General features: G+C 37.3%; 1 protein-coding gene across 1 annotated transcript in view; it reads right to left on the reverse strand.

Moving 5' to 3' along the window:
- Window positions 1–226: 226 nt before the first annotated feature.
- The window catches only part of LOC126174805 (death-associated protein kinase dapk-1-like), a 286,891-nt gene continuing 268,192 nt past the window's right edge, over window positions 227–18,925 (reverse strand). Inside the window, exons 23-24 of the mRNA XM_049921178.1 lie at window positions 14,095–14,326; window positions 227–7,572 (exon numbers count right to left, since the gene is read on the reverse strand). Coding sequence (XP_049777135.1) covers window positions 7,433–7,572; window positions 14,095–14,326 — 372 coding nt within the window. The 3' untranslated portion in view covers window positions 227–7,432. The remainder of the gene's footprint in view (window positions 7,573–14,094; window positions 14,327–18,925) is intronic.

Below are 18,925 nucleotides of genomic sequence, written 5' to 3' on the forward strand. Positions count from 1 at the left end.
AGCCTTACATCTACATCTACCACCACCACTACCACCACCACCACCACCACCACCACCACCAACAACAACAACAACAACAAATCATAAGTTGATTGTTCTAATCTATTGGTTGTACAAATTAAAAAATTAGTGGTGATTCATTTTCTTCTCAAGAGTAATAATTTAAAATTTTGTCTCAACTACTCCGTAATGGTTTATTATAAAACTTGACTAAGAATGTCGTGAATCAAGAATGTTGTTTATATTCAATAACTTTAACAAGCAATGTAAAAACATACATATTTATATGATCATTGTAAGTACAAAAAAAAATCTCAAAGACAGACAACATATTTTTGTATGTACAATGTGCGAGGTACAGAACTCTGTCTTTTAAGATGCAGCGAAAATACTTGTTAATATGTAACATGAGAAAAGGCAGAAGCACTTACAAAACAAATGAATAAATATAATCATATCACAGAGTGCATTTAAGCATGAGAGCTCAATTAAAATAGTATCATACTGTTTATCTCCTTACAAGTTTACATAAGTAATCAGTGGTCCAACTCACGTTCACTCAACATTTGAATGTTCACCCAGTCATTTACATGCTTCATCACATTTCTATAAATATATAATAAGGACATCAACAAACACTCTTCATATTTTTAGTCATCTTGTAGGTGACATATTCATGTTTGTATTACTCAAATGCAATAGCACATTCACACATCACATTAATGACAGTCATCATTTTCAACAAGTCATTTTGGTAACTTTCACATTTCTCAATACAAGAAAACTTAAGTAAAAACTGTAATCAGTGCTACACAATGTAAACAGTAAACTTTATGATATGTTTATCGCAAGAGAATGATTTTTAAATGTTTCCTCAATTTATTAGACCAAACGTCCAACAAGAATTACTACAATAAATAACAGACTTTGTCACATCAAAATGTTTGAGCATCAACAATTAGAATTTTGTGACAGTTTATGCCCCACAGAGGTGAAACACACAGGAAACTGGAATTTTTCGATGTGTGCGAGGAATATTGAACACAGAACTCACTGCCTACAGAATTCCATATACAGTCTTTGAGGAAAAAAAGATCTGCACTGCCAGTTTCAGTGACTAAGTCCATAATGACATTAAATGTGAACTGTCTTCCCAATTCAGGAGTTAAAACAGCTAGCAGAACTGCAGTTTTCTGTATACACACACAGTGAAGTGGACAGTTGGGCAGAATAGAAACATGATGGCTAGCATATGAGGTCATTCATGGTATAATTTTTTTATACTACATAATAAAGATGTATGTTTAAAGTAAGTTCAGCCACAGTGAAATGTTATTTCATTTTATAACAGGTCAGTAAGAGCAGATTTATCCAGAAATATTTTCACAATGGAGCTGTGTCTGGTCATTCACGTATGAACATCTCATGCTCGGGAGATTACCTCTTACACAGTGCCTTGACAATCACCCATGTATTCTCCTCATAAAGCAGCAACTTCCATGGCCTACATGGCATGCTACTGCTTTCACTTAGGAAATCATAATGTTAGTTATTGTTCATATGCGAGTTTTCACAGAAAATGTCTGTGATATACGTAGCAAACTTCATGCAGTTTACATTTTATGGAAAAACACAGGCCATCTCATTTCATTTTTCTTAATGCAGTCGTGAAGATATTAAGATGACCATATGTGATTTAATAGATGTATGACTAGTGTCACCATTATCTTCACAAAGAAAAATAAAAAACTTACAAAATCATCTTGGTGTTTTCAAGCATTTGTAACCCGCACATTAAGTTTCTATTCCCATGGGTAGCTTCTGCACAAAATCATGGAACATATTAGAGGTAGTGCTATATGTATGTACTGTTTAATTTTTACCTTACGAAAATTACTACAATTATATTTTTAGGCATTTATCATGATGGGTTATATTGATCTATGTATCTATGTATGTCCTTATTCTTCTGTTTTGCTTTTTAGTTTTCCGATTTATTACTGTGTAATAAGCTGCTAGCTTCATGCTAAATGCCAACAAAAATATAAAATCTGTGTTTTGTCAAAACCTGCTTGTTTTGGGAGGAGAGGAAACTTTGTGGTCAGAAAATTTCAACACAGGGATGAAAATGTAATTAGTGTACCATGAATTTTTATTTTAATGATAGAAAAAGTTACTGCTAAATGAGCTTGCTTAAAGTGTTACAGAGCAGAAACATGTAGGAACTTTTTATTCTGAAATAGATAATGTATATGTGCAGTCTTCCATCACATATGAGTAGAATTTCACGAACACTATGAAAATGTTGAAATATTGCAGTGATGGTAGGCAGAAGTAAACCCAAGTTACAAATAATTTGATGGTGCACAGTAATGAATAAAACTGAGTATATGGAGGCTGATACAAAAACAAAAATACAGATAAGAAAACATCTATAATTATACTCTCTTGTACATTTTAGATCTCCAGATTTATCACAGAGGCATAAAAATAAACAGTTTGTTTCTCTTTTTACATTTTCCCCAAGGTGACTGCTCCTCTATAATGACAAAAATCACAATCAATGTAATTATCAGTATCGTATAATCTTTAGAGGGACTTTTCCTTTTGAAACTCATAAAGCAGGCATCTGTAAAGGTACTAAATAAATGTTACAAGAAGATCAGCAGCAGAGAGGTTTTCTTAAATGCAGTAATTTAAAGTTTGATTAAAGATTTTTTTATGGGGGAAGGGGGCAAATAACAGTCAAGGCCACCATTCCTTTCACAACATGGTGCCAGGCCCAGCTTCCAGTTTTTGGAGTTACACTTTCTTTCACTACATCCATTGTAGATGGTGAAATGCAACTGTGATTTAATCCGGCAATTTATTTGGATATCATGTAACTAGACACTTTTTGAATTTTTGATACTATTTATTTTGTGTACCATTAATAGTTTTCAAGCCACTGCAAGTTCATCATCAGGTGGAGGTGTTATCGGAACATTACCTGGACCATGTGGTGGGGGTGGGGGTGGGGGTGGTTGTGGTGGTGGTGGACATAATGGAATTTTAGCTACAGGTAACAAAAAGTTTATGAAACAAAACTTTCATAAACTTTTTGTTATTGGTAACTAAATGTCTATTAATTCCAACAGCAGTATTATCACAGTGTCTAAATGCACATGGTCCACATGATGTTCCTGTAAAATGTCCATCTAATGGTGAGCCTGCAGTGACTTGAAAACTAGTTGCTGGAACACAAAATAAATAGTATCAAAAATTCAAAAAAACTATTGGTTGCGTATTATACCCAAATAAATCACCAACACTTTCTTTATATCTTTCAAATAAACCTTCGATATAGGCTCATCATGGTAAGTATGTAATTAATTTTTATTTGTGGGTAAATTTTACTACGGACAGCATTCCTTGTGTCGTTCTCTACATGGGTGGTCGCCACTGTACTAATTTTGCCATTTGTATGTCAAAAGACGTTAAACCTGCTTTAGCAGCCACTGACTCGCACCCAACTGCACCATGAAGCTTTTTTTAAGGCAGTTTTAAAACACTTATTACATTATTTTTAATCAGATTAATATCTCCAGAATTCCATCAATCAGAATCAGACAGTGTATATGCTTTTCTGTCCAGCTGGTGTATAGTAAACATTTTACAGTGAGACTCACAGCACTGAATAACTTTATGTTTGCCAGCAGCAGCTGCAGCCATTGACCGTCAGCTGGCACCCATTGTGTTGTGGGTGAACACAGGCACACAATGTTTCAGGATTGACAACTAGCCAAGAACTTTGTTATGAAAATGTTTTTGGATATATCTGCAACAGCTGAAATTTCAGAAAGTGAGATAAATAGTCAGTGAGCTTAAATGGGATATTTAATTTCAGTATAAACACAAAATGCAGAATCAAAATAATACACCATAAGTGGACTCTGTATTCCACTTCACTGGGATTTACCATAGACCATGTTCACTTACAGCAAAGGGCAACTCAAGTGGAAAATAACAGAAAAAGGTTGAGTACAGTGTAGCATGGGGCACTCTTCAATTTGAGTCTAAGTCATCACACCAGTTGCCACTTTCGGCAATTTTAAAGATTCTACATATTAACTTCATCTGGCATTCAATTGTAGCTTGTACTCTGAAGCAGCTGAATCATATAACTAATGCCAACATGAATCTAGTTTTTCATACTTGTTAAACTGTGCCACCAATACGTGTTACACTGCCCTGCAGTGGGATACACAGAAAAAAGTTTTCACTCATACTTAATAGTCTCAATAAATATGCCAATTTCAAAGGCATAATGAGTCTGTGAGCCTTAAATGATTGTTGAATATTCCTTAAAGAAAAATAGATAAAAAGAACAATATCTTCACAAACTTGATTTTCAAAATTTAAGATAGCAAATTTTCAGTTACACTGTGCTCCACCTTCCCTATTTGTTCCACAAACTGCAGCATCTCACAGTTGCTAGCTGGACTTTGAATTCTGAAAGCAGTCAAATTTATCTCACATTAAACAGTCGACTTTGACTTGGTCACTTTGGTTATTGCCCAGCAGACAGTTTTCTATCACAGACTCTACCTACACAAATATTACAAAGCAAAAAGTAAAAATTCTATATTACAAACCTAAAAATAAAAATTCTATATCACAAATCTGAAAATAAAAATTAAATTCATCATATACAATATGGACATGAAAAATATAAATCTGAAAGAATTAAGACTTATCCCCTCGCAGAAAGAAAATAAGATGGTAATAATCTGCAGAAATACTGCTACTGCTGAAGAGATTTGTCTACAGTTACACTGCTTGCTATCTACTGCTATGTTTACATACATAGTTTTGTTGAAATTTTGATCAGCAACTGTCGGAACTGCTACTATCAACCGATTGAAATTTACAGTATATTTATAACTTACGCTTTGTGACTCATGTTTACAGGTTTGTAACATACCTATCAACAATAGACCAAAAAAATTTACTTGTTATGAATTATGGACCAAAACATAAATTAATGATTTAATAATGAAGAGTTAATTTATTATTCATATCACCCCAAAACATCATTAAATATAGAAGAACTATCAAAAAACTGTGTAAATTCCAATGGATCTAACTGCAAACCACCAGTAACAAAATTTTAGTAGATACATGAGATTAGCGAAAGTGTCTAAGTTTGGCACTATTTACAGGACTAAAATGTTGATTTCCCAAGTATGTTAGCATCTGCAAACAAGGATTGGAATATTTTAACAGCAGAAAATTTTGTCTCTATGAAACCATTGTTAATAAAAGAATTATTTAAGATCCATAAAATGGAAAGCATATCATCAGTCATGGAGTCATCCAATATGGTGACTATGTCTCAGACATCAGACTTGCCCCTTAATGTCCACTGGAGATCTTAAGTAGTGGTTGATCATGTAATTGCTTATGTTGCTGCATATTACTAGAAATTCTTACTTGCATGTCAGTATTTTTAATGATAAAACTACATGCTGACTAAAATAGAATTAATCAAGTAACCTGTGCTATCCAAATTTGTTTTCATGCTGATAGTAGCACCCATACAAAGAAATGCTGGTCCAACCTTTGCAAGAGATATAATATTTTATATCAAATACATTGTACTTTGACTTAATAGCAAAAAAACAAAAATACTTTTTTATAGAATGACTGAATTGATAAGGCAACCTTACAGTACATGTTTCATAAATGTAAATTTAACAAATACTCACAATATACATACATTTAACATAATACAATTTAACAGTGTCATATACACAGATATCACTGCAACAGTCAAAATTAAGTATTTCCCTGAGTTCCATAAACTTAGTTTTCTCCCATGGGATGAGTATGAAAAGATGAGAGACAGTAAAGGGCTGAAGAGTCAGAGAGAGTGGTAGGTCAAAGTTAGCGGACAGTGTGTCAGTAAGATGAAGAAAGTATTGCACTAGGTGCAACGGAACCATTCTACTGAGAGTAAAGTATGCAGTATCGTTTGAATGGAACAGGAGAAAATGAAATCAAGTTAAAAAAATATAATGTAGTAAATGGAAAGAGTACTGTGTGTAATTTAACAAAGGTATTTAAGACATGAGATGATGTTATAGAATAAAGTACTGCACAAAATCAGTGCCAGAATGAAGTATGTGTAAGTTTTCATCCTCTCTTTACTACCTTTCACCTATTGCTCATCTTAGTTCCATTCTTCTACATCATCCATGGTATTCCATGTTTCCATCCAAAAAATTACACCAATTGTCTGATACAAAGCTGTAGCTTCTAAAACTAATATTGCAAAAACTCTTGCTGACCAAAAAACAATTTGTGACTTTTAGTCAGTCCTACAGGTAGCCAATGCCTCACTGGAGGAACTTTATAATTTGTATTGACTGTTTAAGTGGTTTTGTTGAAAAATCTAGAAACTTATTCACTTAGTACATTTATAGAAACAGAGAATAGTTTCAATACTTGCACAAGATTATTTTAAATACCACAGTCGACAAAATTAGTCACTAAAAATAAAGCACTGAAATAAGAGTTTATACAACAAAAATAGGTAATATATTGGCAGATGACATTTCTTACAATGTGTACACCTATTTTATAAAATACAGATGCTATCCTCATTATGCAACCATATCAGCATACAAGAATAATGATGCAAATAAAAATGATTACTTATAAAGGAAAAAATACTGTTTCCACATAGATCATTGAGCAGATAGCAGCACACAACAATACTGACAGTAAATGAACACTAAAACAAAGAGAACAGGGGAGAAGAGAACAGGGAGCATGCCAGAAAAGGCAAGAAAATGTATTATTAACTCAGACAGAAAGCTATCTCTTACAGCAAAAAGGTTTACTTGTCTATAAATGCACATGCAGGAATGCTTGTATGTAAATGAAATCGTAATGAGTCCTACAAGCATAAATATGCAATATGTCAAAGATCACAGCAACACAAATTATAATATAAATGATGCTGTTTCATTATCATTCAGCTTCATGATCTGCTGGTCTTTGTCCTATATTCTACCTTGGTCTGTTTCTCAATCTCAGTAGACTAACAAAAGTCTAATAACTTAAGTTGACTGACTTCTAAATTCTCATTTTCTTCTTCTAGAAAAATTTATGTTGTTCGGTATAACAGTCAAGGACTGTGATCTATGCATTTTCCAAATACCAATACTTATATTTCCAGAAGAAAGAAAAACAAAGTGACTTCAATGAACAGCACTGTACAACATCACACAATTTATCCACAACAGAGTGTGTACATCTCCAAACCCTGCCTCACTGAGTGCAGTGCAGTAAATCAACAATACTTCTTACAAGCCCTTACAATTCCTTAGGGCTGATGCAACATTACTGTTGTGATATCATATATAACTGATTTAGGTAGCAGCTGTGGTCAGCGAGACAGTCGTGAACTAGAGTCAGAAGATGCTGGTGACTGACATGACAAAGTAATGCGGTACAAAGGCGCATTCTTTAGCAATACTGCAACTGCATCTTGACGTCCGAGTTCTTCCAGTGTAGTTATCAACTGGCCTACAACAGATGGAAATTCAAAATGCACAACATTAAAACACAAATAACCTCTTCTATATAATGTGTAAAATAAAATGTGTAGTATTTATTTGGTGATATAAGGTCAGTGGGGAATTAATTGTATTTGAAACTCTTAACTACAAAAGTATTAAAAAGTGCTACTCATCATATACAGGAGATGCTGAGTCAGAGACAGGCACAATGAAAAGACTGCTATACAATTGAGGTTTTGGGCAAAAGACCTTCTTCTGAACTAGAAAACACACTCATATTAACATATGCACAACTCACATACACAAGACCATGGTCTCTGGCCACTGAGGCTGAATTATGAGCAACTGCACCTGATGGGGGAAGCACTCTGTGGGTGGTGGTGGTAAGGAGGAGGCTGGGGCAGGGAGGCAGAGGGATACCAGTTTAGCGGTGGGGTAGGGTGTAGTGCTGCTTGTGGTGATATAGTGAGGACAGTGTAAGGCTCCAGGTTTGAGTGTTTTGGGGGGGGGGGGGGGGGGGGGAAATTGGGAAGGAGAGCGGAAAAGGAGAGAGGTAGAGGAGGGGGAAAATGACTAATGGGTATGTTGGTGGAATAGAAAGCTGCGTAGTGCTGGAGTGGAAGAAGTGAACGGGGCAGGTGGGTGGAGGTGAGGCCTGGAATGTTATGGGAATGTAGGATATATTGCTGAAAGTGTTCCAACCTGCACAGTTCAGAAACACAGTGTTGGCATGAAGGGTCCAGATGGCACAGGCCATGAAGCAGTTACTGATATGAAGGGCATGTTGTGTTTGGCAGCATGTTCAGCAACTGGATGGTCCAACTGTGTTTTGGCCACAGTGTCAGTAGCAATTCATGCGAACAGACAGCTTGTTTGTTATCATGCCCACAAAGAAAGCAGCATAGTGGTTGCTGCTTGGTCTGTAGATCACATGACTGCTTTTTCAGGTATCCCTGCTCTTGATGGGGTAGGTGATAATTTTGACCAGACTGGAGTAGGTGGTGGTGGAAGAACTATTGCAGGAATATGAGTCATGAGGCAAGGGGTTGGGAGAAGGGGTGGAGTAGGGATGGACAAGGATATTGCTTGGGTTCAGTGGGCAGTGGAATACCACTGTGGGAGGGGTATGGAGGACAGTGGGTAGGATATTCCTCATTTCAAGGCACAACATGAGGTAATCGAAACCCAGGTGGAGAATGTTATTCAGCGGCTCCAGTCCTGGATCATGAGTCACAAGAGGAGTGCTCCTTTGTGGCTAGAGTTGTGCTTGCTCGAGTGTGGTGCATTTTATACTTTGGAAGAAGGCCATTCAGCTGAAAGCTCAAATGTATTGCACTCTTTTCACTGTGACTCAACATCTTTTCTATATAGTGAGTCTCATTATTCCGTCCTTGATGATTCATTGCTTGAAAATCTTAACTATCATGGTCATATTTTTAATTTTGTGTTTTTGAAGGGATGTCACACAGCAGCAAAGAGAAGAGTGTCTACCCCCCCCCCCCCCCCCCCCCCCCCCCTCCAATTCTACAGAGAATCTAAATATGATGTGACTTCTGAAATTTTCCCGGCGTATTTCTTCTTCTAATAATTTCCGGGTATGCAGCCGGATCCCGTCGACATTCTGCCACGATATTTCGGCCCAGAGACGTCCGGCCATCATCAGGTGAGTACTCACCTGATGATGGCCGGACGTCTCTGGGCCGAAATATCGTGGCAGAATGTTGACGGGATCCGGCTACATACCCGGAAATTATTAGAAGAATCTAAATATGGATGACTGGATAGTGATTCGAAACATTGTACTCTAAAATATGAGTCCATTGTCTTCTCACTGTGCCACCTTGCTTGACTCAGGGCTTGGAAGCTAAGGGGTAAAGGAAAGTTATATGCTTACTACAAACTTCAGAAAACTTAAGTGGTCAGCTACACAAAATTATTAGTTACATAGACTAAAAGTCTTCTACACTGCTTCAGCTTACGATATTTATCCTGAAGTTTCTCCAGTTTAAAAAATAATGGGTGGCAGCTGACATCTAAATTCTTGATGAAACAAGAGAAAAGCCTGACAGAGGCATCCCAGTGGCTGGCACCTACCCAGAGTAGGTGCCCAATAGGAAACATGCTGTGAAAATTGTACAGAAGGAAGATGAAGGATTTTGAGTTACAGAATAAGATCAGGAAAGGAAGATCAAGGTGTGTTAAGGTGGAACAGAATAGTAGAAGTTCAAGAAGAAAATTTTGTTGGCCTGGCAGAAACATGTTTGTTATGCAGGATGAACATTAATAAAATTGACAAACTGCAGGGATGGATTCCTGACTGGAAATGGAGGAAAAAAGATCCTGTGAACATGTGTCTGGAAATGCATATTTGTGACAGTAGATGGCATTCACGAATGACAGTTCATCTTACCATGTGCTGTGTGTTCCTTGTGTGTTGCAGGCTCTGCAACTGATGCAGTGTACTGTAAGCAGCAGAATGGTTCAGTATTCATGTTCAGAACAAGCCAAGATGGTTTTTGTGTATGGCCAAGCAGATGGGAACAGTCAAGAGGCAGCACCACTATACCAAAACAAGTACCCTCACAGGCACCAACCACATCACACAACAATTCTAGCCCTTTGGGTGTTTGTGTAATCATGGGTCATTTCAGATAGACAAATGTGCAGGGAGGTGGCAGACTGTGTGTACACCATATTTCGAGGACCAGGTTCTACAGGATATTGGGACGAACCATGATACAAGCTCCTGGCAAGTGGTCCACCAACATGATGTAAGCCAAAGTACAATTATGTGTATCCTGCATGACAACTGCTTCTATCCCTATCACTTGCAATCCCATTTGGGTCACTTTGAACATCTATTGTGACGTGGATGCGATACAGCTCTGTCCTGTGTTCCAGGATGATTTGTTGTCATTGTAGACCAGGCATTCACTTCCAGACACATTTTCAGAGGACCCTTTTTCTCTCCATTTCCAATCAGGAATCTGTCCCTGCAGCTTGTCAGTTTTATGAACATTCACTCTGTACAAGAAAAATTGTTTTTCTGTTGACGTGGGACACGTATCATTTTATCAATTTGATCAGAGGAATAATTCTGTTTGTACAGCTTTTTAAATTATTGTCATGTTTCATCAAATGGAGAAACTGGAATAATGTCTGTAATGGATTATCCACAGCAGAAAGCAATTCAATCTTCATGAACGATTATAAGAAGTCGGCTGCTTTATTTTTACTGTTAACAAATGGGCATCTGAACTCAAATCCAGCCATACTTCTCTTGAATATACATGAAGGACTTATTCAGAAAAGTGCAACTGTAAAACAAAACATTGAAAAATTGCACAATATAGGATTGGATGAATAGAAATTAAAGATGTATGAAATAGCTGCTAGCCAGGGAAAACTGGAAAAAAGTTTTGCATGTATTACTGATTTTTTACTGTGGTTGAGACATGGGTGTAAGAAAGGCCATAGAGTTGGATACAAGAAATCCATGACCAGAAACTGAGAAATTTAAAGTATGAATTACTGAAAGATCAATCCTGTTCATCAGATATGGCATCCTCTGGCTCCCACTTGTTCTTCAAATCAAAATAAATTTGCACATAGCAGAATTTTTAGGCTGATTAAATTATGATGTATTTTGCAGGTCTTCCAGAATTACAGCTCAGAAATGGAATATACTCTCTGGAAAGTCGTTGGGCAAAGCCCATTAAGCTAAAAGTGGGCTATGTAAAAAAAATAAGGGCATTTTTTCACTGTCAAGCCATACATTTTTGTTTCCTAGATCACTTAATACGTCAGCAAGATGATGTGGGATTGGCGATAAAAAATTCCTTCCCTGCATTCCTCCCAAGTGACAATATTCTCACAACCACAGAAACTGGCACTATCCACTGCCTCAAAACAGGCTCTTATCAGATAATTCTCATCTTATAAGACACTACTCCTAAGGCTATGAACTATAGTGATTACTTGGAAGAGGTCCTCTGACAATTTTCAGATTCAGCACCTAGAAGCTCTGCTGCTGTTTTCTTATCCCAGAAGTTTCCAGTCATCTCCAATCCCTTTGCAAGTCCCTTGTCACTTCCCACAATTTCTTTCCACAGTTCACACCCTTCCTCACACCAACCATTCCCAGACCCCAATTTTTAGAGGCTTCCCAAGATCCATATAATCAACCAAATAGGACACCTCACTATCACTAAAAGGATCTCTCCCCTTATGGACCAAAACCTTCAACCTATCGACAACAACCTACATTCCTATATCCAGGACATAAAACATTTATTCCATGATTTCTGCACAGTTTCTGTCCCTTTGTCACATGACTTTCCTTGCCACTGTCTGTTCCCCCACCCTCTACCCTTCTATTTTTAAGTCATCAGTTTTACAACTGATTTGAAACTCTCTTGTTTTTCATCTCCAAATAATTTTTACATCAAACATCATCACAATTTGTTTTGCATATGCTAGTCCTTGTCTGCTCCTTCCAGTGCAAAATTAACTGCTCTTGGATGCAGTAGTACATGTCCCACAAATGTGTCATTTATTTTGGTAAGGGTCTTCCATAGACTTCTTTCCTATTCAATTTAGAGTTTTTTTTCATTTTGCACTTTACACACCTATTTAATTTTTAACATTCTTTAATAGCATCACATTTTTAGTACTTCCTGTTTGTTCTTCAAATTTTTGATGGTCCACATTTCACTTTCATTCAATGCTGTCTCAGACATATATTCCAAGGAAGTTCTTCCTCAGTTCTGTATCACTATCTGATGTTATTTGTTTGCACCTCCTCTGCAACTCTGTGTAATGCATAAGCAACACAAGTGATATACACCATACTTCAATAAAGAATCGGGAGCCCCTTGGCTGCTTTAGCCATGTATGAAGTACTATCTGTTACTAGCAGCAAAATGTTATCTCTGCTCACACCATCCAGCCACAGTAGCTTCATAGAGTTGTCAAAGTGGCAGTTGTCATGTTGTTTACTTTCCTGAGAGCTTCACACATTAGGAGGAACATTTCTCCAGGCCTGTCAACTTTAAGAACACCAGCAACAACATTTGCAACATGACGCCCACGTACATTGGTTTCATCTATGGATATCCAAGACCTTTTGATCAGTAATACTAATTCATAAGTTGTTGAGTACCTCACCATAGCACATGGATAAATAGTTCTTTCTTAACAAAGTTTCATCTGGAAATGGATGTATTGCATACTTCTGCAAGAACTGTCTGAAATGTGGATTCTTCAGCTTCTCCAATGGGATGTTGCACAATGCCATCATTTCACACAAGTCCTGAAAGAATGATGATGGACCTGACTGTTCAAATAACATTGTTTGTCTGCTGTCGTTTTCACCACTTCTCTTCACATAGCTGCTGTGTTTCGAGATATTACGATGTCATTGCACATTAAAGTGCTTTTCTGCATTAACTTTAACTTTATATAGCCTACAAAATAATAATTTCCCAACAGTCCTGAAGAACTTCTCTCCCAAATCAAGAACAAAACCTCACAACAACATGCTGTTGGAGCATTTTAGTTGAATCAGACTAAGTTTGTACTCAAACATGTGCAATGTTTATTACATCAGAAGCCAGCTTTGTTGGCTTCAAGAGAGTTTTGTTGACCCCATGCAACAATGTCTTACGTCAGCGAACCAACTAGTATGTTATGCCTCTTGTGTACTATACTTATAATAAATAAAGCTTTGTAGTAACTGTCGAGTTTATTTGTGACATCACACCTGAAATATTGTCCTCTGAGTAACATCTTCATGTTTTTATTAAAGTTGGCTGAAATATCACTTATTATGGCAAAATTTGGCCAAAATATATTATTAAAAAACGGTGTAAATATGACATTATATGCACAATAAAAATACATTTTTTTACACTACAATATCAGGATTCATGCATAAATTGTTGTAAAATTCACTGTAAAGTTCACATGACTTGTCATTACGATCTGGGCCCTACATATCACTATTATAAAATAACAATGAATAAACTGAACAGCAACAGCAACCTAAAATACTAATTTTGGTTATGGTCTTTTGTCGTTGCCATTCTAACATTCACTTATAATGTTTTGGGAAGAAACAAATCAGGAAGGCTAAATCTGGAAACAATCCCTAGACATCATTTACAAAAACTAGACTAAAAATATTTTTGAGAAACTAAATGTCTTGTGTTCTGTTGAAATGAAGAGTTAGCTTATTACTTTCAACAAGGAACTAATTTTAGGGTACTTTATTTGAATTATAATCGAGTTTCCTATTGTAATCTGTAGCAATTATGCTATATAATGTTTCCATAGACCTCAAATGTAACCGTTCTAAAAAAGAAGAAGAAGAAGAAGAAGAAGAAGAAGAAGATACCATATAAATATATTTACTTCATGGGAATGCAACTGGTTACTTATCCTCACAAAATGATTCTTCTTGTTTCAATATTTATTTTGTATCAATGGTTTCACAAAGTTAGTGCAAGAGTAAAATAAAACTAAATAATACCTATTGTTCCTCCCCATGCATCAAGAAGAGCCGCTGTGCGTGACACAGAGGCAGCGGAGGCAGATCCATCAATATGAGCAAGTTCATCAAGTAGACCTAAACGGACAGCCAGGAGACACCAGTCACGTCCAAGAGGATCAGGTGGATCTAACAGAAGACACAGACGCTGGCGACACAATGTTGAAAGTGCTGATACTGATAATCTGTCTGCTGTCACAAGCAGCTGCAAGACCTAGAAAAAAATGTTCAAGTATTGGTGATACATTGGTTTTATGTTTAGTCGACTGGATACTCATAAAATTATTGGAAAGAGAAACATAACATGCATTTGAATGTGTTAGTTACATTCAAAAGTCACACAAAAAATTATCTCTATAGAACATTTTAAGTGCAATCACAAACCCTTTCAGTTACGTACACATGAAAGGAAGAACTCCCTGTGGGAGACAATGTTCAGTACAGATATTCAGATAAGTCTCTCTCTCTCTCTCTCTCTCTCTCTCTCTCTCTCTCTCACACACACACACACACACACACACACTATCCAAACACTTCAGCTCAACTCAGAAGCTATTGATCAATATGGTTCCAGAACGAAAGCTGTACCAGGTGATATTGTATGAGCTGTATAAATATTGATACTGAAATGTACAACGTGGTATAGACATTGGCTTAATACCAATGAGTATAAATTTTCAAAAAAATAATTGTTCCTATGTGGTGTCCAAGTGGTGCTTTGGTGCTTGAAGAGCAGGGTACTTCCTCTGGAACCTAAACATAAACTTTTCTTCCATTGCAGAATTCTCTCACATACGTAGATATAGTTGCCTGAGATTTTACAACACTGCAAGTAAGTTGTTTTCCGATGTTACACTACTTAATGCGATCAGGAATACTTCAGTCTTCACAATATCCATAATATCTATACAATTTCTTTTTTTTGTTAATATGGTATGTGAGGTACATTATGCCATTCCTTTTGTCTCGGTGGTCATAGCATCATCCTATAATGAAGATAGATGCAAACTATCACAGTAAGTAAGTGAAGTCCTGACACTTTCTTCTGTCACATCCTTGTATACACACTCATAGAATTCCAGAAATGGACCAATCCAAGACACCGGAACATGCAGTCATTCTCTGCTTCCATACAACACCAAACAAACATGCCTGTAGTATACTTGGCAGACACCTGTCACAATTCCCAGTAGAACACTCCTACCCCTGATCCCTGCAGAATTTAGCAGCCCAGCAGTACACATGTTGTCTATGCACAACCTTCATCTGGGGTGGCTTTTTGAGACTATATTGAGTTTTATGTACCAGAGCAATTGTAGTAAAAGCTGAAGGACAATGCCATTTTATACAGTAGGTTTGCTTTCTACGTTCCATCTACTAATCCAAATGCATCAGCTGCAAATAGATGAGCCATTTTCTATGCTAGAAGTGAAAAACAAAACTGCTTGAAACTTTCATCACTAGGTATTCCTTAGCAACAGACCTTCTTCCAGCAGTGCTAGTCCTGGAAGAATGTGGAAGAACTTCTGTGAAATTTGGAAGGTAGGAGATGAAGTACTGGCAGAAGTAAAGCTTTGAGATGTTTTCTTTGAGTAAAGTTTCGAAGTCTTGAACATGCCCAGATAGCTCAGTCAGTAGTCCAATTGCCCAAAAAATGCAAAAGTCTCAGGTTCGAGTCCCAGTTAGGCACACAGTTTTAATCAGAAGGAAGTTTCAAGTCACAGTGTACACTCCACTGCAGAGTGGAAATTCATTCTAGATACACGTATACACTTGATGGACCATGGATTTCCATAAACTTTCCAACATTCCTGGATTGTGACAAATGTTTTTACAAGTTCCCAAGACACTTTGATGAAGGGTCTCTGCATTAGAAATTAATTCCGCATATACTAATTGCCCTAAATAGCTTAACAGATAATAATCCAAACAACTGAAGTCAGGAAGACCTGCAGGTCATGAAACTGTCCTCCCCTACGTATCCCTGTGTCATCAGAGATATCATCCAGTGCATTTCCATCATCTTGTTTGCTGGAGCACACACTGTCACAAACTGGGAAGTGATGGCAAGCATTTCTTCAAATAACTGTCTCTCGTTTCCTCATGGCTATTCCTTGTTATCAATATTAGTGTTTTGTACAATTTTGTCAGTAGTCTTCTGTCCTTCAAGTCTACACCAATGTTTTTCAAGGTGAAACTGCCTGGCAGATTAAAACTGTGTGCCGGACCGAGACTCGAACTCGGGACCTTTGCCTTTCGCAGGCAAGTGCTCTAAACTGCCAGGAAGTTTCATATCAGCCCACACTCCGCTGCACAGTGAAAATCTCATTCTGGTCTTTCAAGGTCTTCAGGAGGATAGTCCACTGAACTGTGCCGAACACCTTTTCCCACTTAACAAAACAGCTGTACATATACCTGTATTCTTTGTAGCATCATTCTCAAAACTTTCAATAATATCTCCTGGTCTTTTTCCTTTCCTGAATACAAATTGATCCTCTCCTATGCGGTACTTTCCTTGATTTTTCTTTTAAACTTTCTGAGAACATGGATATACATGCCTTTTATTATGTGGCATATGAAACTAATTGTACTACAAATATTTTAGTGGAAGTCCTGGCAGAAAGAAAATAATTTAAGAGTAAAGGTAACAATTCACCAAACAGAAGAGGCACTCATATACACAAAAACATGTCTGAAAATTTTGCTAGTTTTCAGGTGAATCATTTTTTAGCAGGACGACACACACACACACACACACACACACACACACACACACACACACACACACATGTATGGATACATACTGCAGCTGAATACACTATGCCAGGGCTGTAATTCTGTACTTTATGTGGCTGGGAGAATGCGTGGGTGTAGGGTGACTTGACTAAGGGCGCTGGACATGGTGAAGGTAGGTGTGGGACGGGGATAGTGGCTGTTGAGGGCAGGAGGATTACAGTGACAAAGGTTCCGATGCAAGGACCATACATCCATCCACAACATCCAATTCCAGTTGGGTCATAGGCTTGCCCTATCTCATCAAAAGAAGGGCCACCTGTGGAAGCTGTCATATCATAAACCATCTTGTTATGTGTGCATGATTACAACCAGCTGTCACCTCAATAAATGGCCACTGTGGCCAAGAACAAAGTTGACTACCCAGTTGCGGAACATGCTGCTGACACACAACATGCTTGATTTCAATGGATGCCTCACAGTCCATATCATCTAGACACTCCCCTCGAACACCAGTTTCCAGTTTCTCTGGACCATGTAGATGAGCATACATCCTTCGTTTCTGAACAGCTACTGCTTTCCTCCCCACCATCAGCTATACTTCTCCAGCCTCCCTATTTCTCCCTGCTTCCTTTCTCCCCTCGCCCGCTCCACCTGACATAAGCCCTGACCCCAGTTAAGCTGCAGAACTGCAATCGCAGGACAGTATATTCAGCAGGCACAATGTTGTACACATACAGATGTGTGTGTGTGTGTGTGTGTGTGTGTGTGTGTGTGTGTGTGTGCACATGAGTGCATCTGTGTGTGCACACACACTCTAACTCAAAAACGATTTTGTTCAAAGGCTAGAAACATTTTCAGTCTCGTTTACATGTTTGTCAACAACTCAACATCTACACTATTTGTAAAATTGTTATCTTTACTCCTACACAATTTAACTGTCCTACAGTTGTGCATTCTTTTGTATTGTGTTTCATAAAAAAAGTGTCTAGAAGGGTGCAGACCAAATGCCACCACCATAATATATTTTATTGGTAAAGTTCGTTAATCTAAAGATGGCTTCATTTATGAAGGTTTCATTGCCTCATTATGAAGGTTTTATTGCCTCAGCAGACATTTTTTCACAATCAACTTAATTCCTCTTCTTGAAAACCTGAATAGTTTTCTCCATGTTCCATCTCGATATCTTTGTTCCATGGTCCATTTTTTCACATTCCTATTGATGCCCCAATCTTAGTAAATCATGTATATTACCGTTGAGCTTCAAATAAAACTTCAACATATTCCCTCCCTAACTGTCTGTCCTCTTCCATGCATGCTGTCATCTTTCCATTTTTATTGGGTATGCCTTGGTTGTTTATATTTGTTGTATGTTTATTTTTAACTGTTCTACACATTTCTTCTAAATTATTTTGCTTTTCCAGATCTTCAGAAACTCAAGTGGAGTTTTCATTTATTCCTTTCTAACCTGATGAGTTAATCTTCTTAATTTATTATTCAGCTTTATGTACGTTAAGTGGAAGGTAATCAACCAGCATAAGAAATAGGAATGGGATAAAATTTGATCCTTGTGGGACTACATCTACATTTAAGCTCTGCACGCCACATTCCAATGTGTGGCCAAGGGTACTTTTTGTACCACTATCACTTCTCCCTCTTTCTTGTTCCAGTTGTGAATGGTTTGCAGGAAGAATAGTGATTAGTAGCCCTACATGCAAGCTCAAATATCTTTAATTTAACTTTAATGATTTTTTTTTCTTGAGGCAGTCATACAAGGAAGCAATATATAGGCTAACTCTTCCACAAATTTATGCTCCTGGAACTTTAACAGTAAACCTCATCTTGATGCAAAACTCCTCTCTTTCGGGGTCTGCCACTGGAATTGAACATGCCTCTCCATGACACATGAATATGCACAACTCTTCTTTGGATCTTCTTTATTTCTTCTAACTATCCTACCTGGTGTGGATCGCACACTGACAAGTAATGCCATATATACCCGAATAATCCGCGCATGTTTTTTCTCAAATTTAAGGACAAAAAACTGGGGTACGTGGATATTCGAAACGAGATTGGTACT

This window comes from Schistocerca cancellata, chromosome 3, assembly GCF_023864275.1.
Source record: "Schistocerca cancellata isolate TAMUIC-IGC-003103 chromosome 3, iqSchCanc2.1, whole genome shotgun sequence".
Taxonomy (NCBI): Eukaryota; Metazoa; Arthropoda; class Insecta; order Orthoptera; family Acrididae; genus Schistocerca; species Schistocerca cancellata.